The sequence below is a fragment of the Montipora capricornis genome, chromosome 12 (assembly GCF_036669925.1).
Source record: "Montipora capricornis isolate CH-2021 chromosome 12, ASM3666992v2, whole genome shotgun sequence".
Taxonomy (NCBI): domain Eukaryota; kingdom Metazoa; phylum Cnidaria; class Anthozoa; order Scleractinia; family Acroporidae; genus Montipora; species Montipora capricornis.
This window is the reverse complement of record NC_090894.1, coordinates 13,529,472-13,536,971: the sequence shown is the minus strand read 5'-3', so window position 1 is coordinate 13,536,971 and position 7,500 is coordinate 13,529,472. Positions and strand designations below refer to the sequence as shown.

Here is a 7,500-nt window from a genome sequence, read left to right as displayed (position 1 = left end):
GAGAAGACGATAAATGATTTAGAAATCGGACTGAAGTCCACAAATACCGATATTGCAGATTTGGAAGGATGATATAGTAGGAGAGAAACTGAGGCCGATAATAGCCCGATTTCTTAGTTTTCCAGACCGTTAACTTGTTCTTAGGAGGTTAGCACTGAGCACTGTACTGTGCATGGGATCGGATTTTTTATTAGCAAATATTTATGCACCTAATAGGGTATAAGAACAATGCACGTTCTTCGGTCATTTGGCGAGTTATTGGAACATTACCATACACGCGTTGAACAAAAAATAGCAATAGGTTTTTAATCGCCAGCTATTCAAGCTCCCCCCCCCCCCCCTACCCCCCTTTGTGACAGTCAACATATTACAAACCAAAGGTGTGAGACTGGAACAGAGTAATTTCTGTCACCTGGAACTTACTTCATCTATGCAGCTATTTCGTAGGCTTGTCCCCCCCCCCCCCCCCCCCCCAGCACTCACTGCACATCCGTAAAATTCACCAAAACCTTCACCAAAAACAGCTTGAATGTCGACATGACAAACCGGTAAGTATTCTGGGTTTGAGAGTGTGACCCCCCCCCCCCCCCCCCACATCCCTTGGAAAACTCCTAACTACGCCCCTGATCTTTCTCTCTGCTTTACCCACATCTCTCACACCGTGCTTGCTCCTTTTTGTCCCAGCTTTCCTCTTCTATTTCTCCATCGCGCGGCTTCTTTCTGCCAGTTTAGGTCAATCGCAGCTTGCCTTGAACTTCGATCCACTGTAAACCTCTGGATTACTTGTCCCTGTTCTAGACCACTGAGCTTACGTGTGTCAAGTTACTAATAGTCTGTTTTACAGTTGTGCCTAGTTACTTGGACTATGAATGAAAGCGAGGCTAGAGATGACCTTGTTTAGATAGAAACCTCATTACTTTTTCTTATGTAAATTTCAACTAATTAGCATGAAAACAACATCATTAACATAAGGAAAGCAGGGAGCGCTGTATCATAAAAAGGTCAACACCATCCTCGCTTTCATTTATAGCCCAGGTAACTAAGCACATGACTGTAAAAAGGTCTATTCGCACATGGAAAATGATATTTATTTTGAATTTTGGTCGACAATTTACATAACAATGATAAGTAATTATATTCACGTGCCGCGTGCTGAGCACCTACAATACGAAGGTCCGCGCAAGTTACTGTTCAGAGACTCTTTATTTTACTAATCTTGCAACAACGCCATCCCTTTTAATAATGCTAGCGGTAACCCTAATTAGGACTAAAGACACTGTTTACTTTCGGCTTAAGGTTAGTCCCAGTCCCATGGTTTTAGGTTTATTCAATATTGCTGTGATCTGCGACGACTTTTTCCTTCGTAGCCCGTGCTGCACACTTACTCTGTACACTGCACGGAAGAGTGTACCACGCTTCCTACTGACTGGTGAACTTAATGATCATCATGGCTTCAATTTTCATTTCCAGCACATAAAATCGCTTTTTTCAGGGTTTTACAATGAGTAAGATTTTTCGCACAGCAAAGATGTACTGGGATCAAGTTTTTGATACGTCAGCGTTTCATCAGTTTCGAGAAATTCCGCTAAATTAACAATGGATGTTTCTTTAAATAAACAAGGAGCCGTCTGGTGATTGTTCTGTCAGCGCCATCTTAAACTGAAGCTGTTTGAGCCACTTCGCTAGAGCTGATTTCGTGTCCTTGTTGATCCGCCGCCGAGACTGGGCTTTGCGCAGTCTCGCATGCGCTGCTTCTGAGAGCTAAGAAAAAGAAATTGAGCATTGAGTTAGAGTTGAGAAAGGGCGCTTCGCTGAGTGGAGGCTAAAAACTGGTATTAACCGTGATAATAACATCAGGCATAAACAACGATAATAATTAAGTCTTACTAGGCTAACCCGAGGGCCGTGCTTTTAGGTAGGTCCGTTCTTAAGTTCTCAGGCCATTAATTAATATCACAACGAACCTTAACATACTGTATCAATCGAAGAAACGACCTTTGTAGGATATGTAAAACATCTCAAGATCTTTGAATCAAGCAACCAAAGAAGACTTTGAACTTTAGCGAGCCGTCCGGTAGAATGCGGTCCCTTTAATTCGCCAATTACGGCGTGCGTTTTACTTGAGAGATATAACATTAAATTTTTTATCCTCATTCGATTCATTTAGCTTTTCTTCTCAAATATTCATCCGTATATTTTTCCACTAGGCCTTGGAGAGTAGATAGCGTTATTTGCGGTTCAGACTAACTTTGTATTTTTCAAAACTATTCTCTAGAGGGAAGAATTTAACCACTCAAATCGCTTTCTCTTGGAACTATTTCGAAAAAGGAATAATATCCGATCCAGTTTTCGCTTTCTCTGTTCTCTTTTAATAGGAAACCTATCCGCTCATTATTTGAATATAAAATAGGTATAAGAGATTGAAAATAATCCAGAAGGTGGCGCCCTAAGACATCAAAATGTGTTCCCTTTTAGTGTCTCCACGTACTAAGGTAAGGATTAGCACAACATCCATTAGGGAGCTTTAGCAACGACGACGGCAACGCCAACGAGAACGTCGTCGTCAAATATGAATTCACGTCATTGTAATCGCTTCGCGACTATTCCAAGCATTTTAACGTGATTAAGGTGTGGCAAACCCTCAAAATCGAAACTAGTATGAACGGCGCTCAATTTACGAGAGAAAATGAAAATTTATCCTCAAGGGCTGACGTTCTCCATAAAAACTCAAATTAAGTCATTTAACGTTGTTGTTTTGCTGACGACGACAAAGAAATAGACAAAAATGAAAAGATGCACGTGCAGAGCGTGCAATGTTATTGCTTTTGCCTACTAAATATGTTAATTAGTGACGTTCTCGTTGCCGTCCCCGTTGTCGGTGCTAAAGCTCCCTATTGGCTATCGCTAGGGCCCCGTGGATCCGACCAAAACAAAGGGAACTCCTTGCCTTACTATTTTCCAAACAGAATGCGGGTTCTTTTTAACAAAAAAACCAAAAAACCACTGAGACCAATCAAATCAAGTGTCTTACTTGAAAACATTCGGGACTGACTCCCTTGGTTTCCCCGTGGGGACAATGCCCGGCTCTAAGACTAATTTGAAAAGGTGCAAATGACGAAGCTCACATAGAAGCAAGGAAATGTTACAACGTCTATCCTCTTACCCCTGAGAGAAGCAATAGGTCAAGATTGGATACCACATTGGATAGAGCTGTCAAGAATACAAAAAAAGGATTCCGAAGTTAGAGTTAACGAAAAAGATAAGTATAAATTCAGATGTAGTTCAGGCCCCATGTGTTCACACGATGGATAGCGCTATCCGCGCGGATAAATCACTATCCGGTCCATTGGATAGCGCAACTGGTTTCGCTATGACTTCTCCATCGGAAATGCTCAAATCTAAAAATTAACAGTAAAACATGTGTTCGATCATGATTGCCTTATTATAAAGAAAGGAGAAAGAAGGCAAGAAGCGCAATATTTGCATCTATATTTGATTTTCTGTATATTACCTGTTGTGTAAGTAACAGCTACCTATTTTGCAAATTTAAGTTATTTGGAGAAAGTAGATGTACACAAAATAATCATTGCCTGTCTGTCTGTCTGTCTGCGATACGCATGCTCACCTTGGGTAACGGAGCCGAGTTGCACTCCTGCAAAGCTTCAATCAAATTCAGGAAGTGATGACTTATGCTCATCGTTAGCTGAAACAAACGACGACATCATTTCAGGAACTCCAGTTGTTTGTGGGACCAAGACAACGTGATAAATTTGAAGTGGGAACAGACCAAATATCTTAGCTAAAGAGCATACCAAACTCGGATAACATTTAGTAAAGGCGGATAACTTCCTCCAGTGGACAAGTCACTACCCGACAATTTCAATCCGTGCAACGACTTCAGTGTTAAATATTTTGTTCACGTAACCGCAAACATGAAAATCTTCGCCAACTTTTAGTGTTAAGTATATAGATTTTATATTCTGGATGGTGACTTGTCCACTGTATAAAGTTATCCAGCCTGCGAACAACTGTGGCCAGACGGCTGGTATGTCCGCGCCTAAGAGATTGGGTTGTCCGAAAAATGAATATTTGGCCAAGAAACAAAGTTTCGAGGGCAAATGTGTTCACCTCCGAATTAACTAATGTGATACCCGAATTAAGTAATCACAACACGCGAAAAGCTTATGGTTCTACTTAGAGGATACTTTCAAGAATATACCACAGAACGTTGACTACCTTCTTGTCACTACAACTGTTCTGCCCAACTAAATCCTAATGTTCTCTGAAAAACAACGAGAGCATATCTCACCTCCTTTGCCTGCGAAAGAAGATGCAGTATTCCAGGGGTGACCTTGCCCCAGAATTCCATCACAATCGAAGTGGACTGGGTCGACGGTTCACCTGGACTTGTGGTATGATCACAGTAAAGAGTCCATAACTGAAATGAACACAGACCATACATGACATGACAAATAAAAACAAAAAAAATATATACAAACATTTCAAAAGCTTTTTGTCCCCTTGTTTCTCTTCAAGTTTCGACTTGGCCAATAGAGCAGCAGCTTGGGAGAGGACGTGGCAGTTGCAACCTGGAGTTCCCGGGTTCAAATCCCCCTATGGCCATTAGATGAAATCGTTCGTGGCAGTTCCAGTTCAACTTCTCGGCCGCGTTTCGGGGTTTCATTGTGACGTTTAGCAGACATACCTCGCACACATTAAAGGCATGGTACAGAGCAGATTTACTCAGCGGCTCCTAAAAAAAAAGAAGAAAAGTTGCAAGCGTCGAAGACACGATTCTTTCCACACAATGCATCGCGTAACGGGATTTTGGCTGTGAAACGTCTCAAGCCCCGCCGCGACGAAACTATGTAAAAATTAGCGTCGAACATTTGGATGGGATGCGGTGAACATGTTGGGGCGTTTAGCTGACGTTAAACCAAAGTTTTGTGTTCGGTAAAACATTTCCGAACACTGAACATTTTATCGGATGCTAAAATATGCTCACTTGCGCTCCTGCTTTCAGATATTCAAAACAGATCTCGTTCCTGAGACGAAGAACTGGACATCCAGTCATTTGTAACTCTCTCCTGGGACCACGTGAGAACAAAGTCCCGTGATCGCGAAATTTTACATCGCCGTTGAAGTTCACGTGACTCCGACAAAATATTAATCCAATGCTTAATAGATTTTGTCGGAGTTTTGGAATTATTTCAATGTCAATTGCACGGTGATGAAAGTTCCCATTCCTTGCTGGTCAGTATAGGTACCTCAAGGCTATCTGACCGCAGTTTATAGCAAGACGAAATTAGCCAGCTTTGTTGGTGCGTTCAATTAACCACATTTTCTACAACTGTAAGGCAAAAAGGTTGAAGCGTTTAGCACGCGCTTAGAATAAGACGAGATATTTCATACCTGTCCAACCATGTGACAAAGTGTCTGCCGATAGCTGTCTGATAATCGTGCAGATTACGAGGACACTTTGTGATCTCTGCTCGAAAAATCTGAATTTCACTTCGCATCTGTACTGGACAATTCTCGTCTATTTCGAGCCCAAAGCGTATTTCAGCAACAGTGTAAATTCTTACCTTAAGCTGTTCTGCAAAGCTGAACAGAATTATGAGAACATAGTCAGCGATGTGCGTGTTCTCTTCAAATTTGATCGGGTGACAATTCACGTGAGGATTCCGACTGTGAACATAGTGTGACAGGGAGCCATGCAGTAGCCATGCCAATAGACGGATGTGTGTCACGCAATCTAACAACTCTTGACGTCTGGTAAGGGAAAGTGCATTTTTATTGTGAGTTCATGCGCGCCATACACGGCATGATGTGCTTTACAAATTCAGATAGGGTACGTGCCACGATTGTTTAATTAAGCGAGACGTACTTCAGAGTACGGCATTCAACACCACCGACGGACCAATCATTTTGTAAACAAAGTATATACTATATTTTACAAACTAATTCCATACTACTTTACATACTAATTTTCTGCAAGATACCCTTATTAAAGTTCTTCACATGAAAATTATTTCCGCAAATTGCCCAGCCCGGAAACGAGAGAAAACTGAACAATGATCACGAGATAAAATAACTGTTTTCCCGTCAAATTGGACTTCTGAAAATCCATGGTAACCATAGAACGACGGCGGTCCTTTCAGCAACACTTTCAAGGTGTACGGAGTGGATGCCTCCAAGACAAGTGCTTTATCGAAAAGAACATCAAACCCGAAATAGCCGTTTAACATTTCACTTTCGGATTCATAAACTTCCTTCTTGGTGGTTAACATTTCTGACTGATTTCTGTCAACGTAGAATTGCAGGTCAACGGAATATTTGCCGTTTTCGCTTCCGAAAATCCTAACGCCGCATAATCTTAACGGAGAGCTGACAGTGAGGGTGATGAACTCCGGGCACAACCCCGAGTACATGAACCATTTGCGGGACGAGGGAAACAGGCGACAGCGCATCAGAGTACCTGCTCTAGGTTTCGATGAAAATCTGACGTTAATAAAAGACTTCAAGCAGAAATACGAAAACAAATCTATAATGTCATCTTTGGAAAGCAACTTCGTTCCCGGGACATACTCGGCAAATTCGCTCTGCGACATCAGGGGAAAACGGATTTGATTCACAAGATGCGAATATGATTCATTTCTCTCTTCATTCGACGATTTCCGTTGACCTCTTTTATTGTGAAAACCAATCCACTCATAAAATGCCTTAAACAAGTCTATTTCTCGTAACTGAAGAGAGTCCCTTGTGAGAAATTGCAGCAATAAAACTTGGTTGACTTTTAAGAAGCTTTCAAGCTTGACCACTTCATTCGCGTGCAAGTCCACAATTTCCCAACAGCGCTGCTGCAAGTTTTTGTCCTTCAAAAGTCCAGCACATCGCATAATCGTTTGAAACACTCAAATTATCCAGCGAAACGTTAACACACTTGTCGACCAAAGATGAACTGAAACAGAAAAATTCCTCGCTTAACTTGAAAAGCCTTCTGAACACCTCCCAGAAAGTTCTAAATCATTGAGGCACAGATGAAGAAGAAATCGCTGAAAATCAAGATCCTCTATTCTTTCACTTTCACAGAAACAAACTCTGTCTCGACAGCACGTTGCTGGTAAGTCGGCCACGTGCTTTCGTTTCGATCTCTAAAAGGTTTCGCTTCTTGTAGAGTGGTTGAGGATTCACTTACAGCCGCTTCTCGCGAAAACTCGCACTTTTTCTTGTCCACTTTTGCCGATCAATTAACGTATGTTGCCCAGTATCCGACCACGGGAGGATGTAGACTGCAGCTTGTAGGTTGCAGGGCACTGCTTCACCATAGCTGAAACAAGCCAAACCTTTACAAAAATGCTAACCTTAGGCTTAAACATTATTTTTTACGCCTATTGTTAGCATTAGTAAAGTTTTGGGTTGTTTCAGGTATGGTGAAGCAGTGACTTGCAACCCTAACCTGGAACCTGCAAACTGCAATCCGACCACTTCAGTTAAAAA

At 41.8% G+C, this 7,500-nt stretch overlaps 1 protein-coding gene across 1 annotated transcript in view; it reads right to left on the bottom strand.

Annotated features, from left to right (window-relative positions):
• Positions 1-1,075: 1,075 nt before the first annotated feature.
• The window catches only part of LOC138027293 (protein unc-79 homolog), a 49,142-nt gene continuing 42,717 nt past the window's right edge, over positions 1,076-7,500 (bottom strand). Inside the window, exons 34-39 of the mRNA XM_068874851.1 lie at positions 5,586-5,772; positions 4,706-4,753; positions 4,310-4,438; positions 3,626-3,703; positions 3,164-3,210; positions 1,076-1,762 (exon numbers count right to left, since the gene is read on the bottom strand). Of these exons, the coding sequence (XP_068730952.1) occupies positions 1,609-1,762; positions 3,164-3,210; positions 3,626-3,703; positions 4,310-4,438; positions 4,706-4,753; positions 5,586-5,772 (643 nt within the window). The 3' untranslated portion in view covers positions 1,076-1,608. The remainder of the gene's footprint in view (positions 1,763-3,163; positions 3,211-3,625; positions 3,704-4,309; positions 4,439-4,705; positions 4,754-5,585; positions 5,773-7,500) is intronic.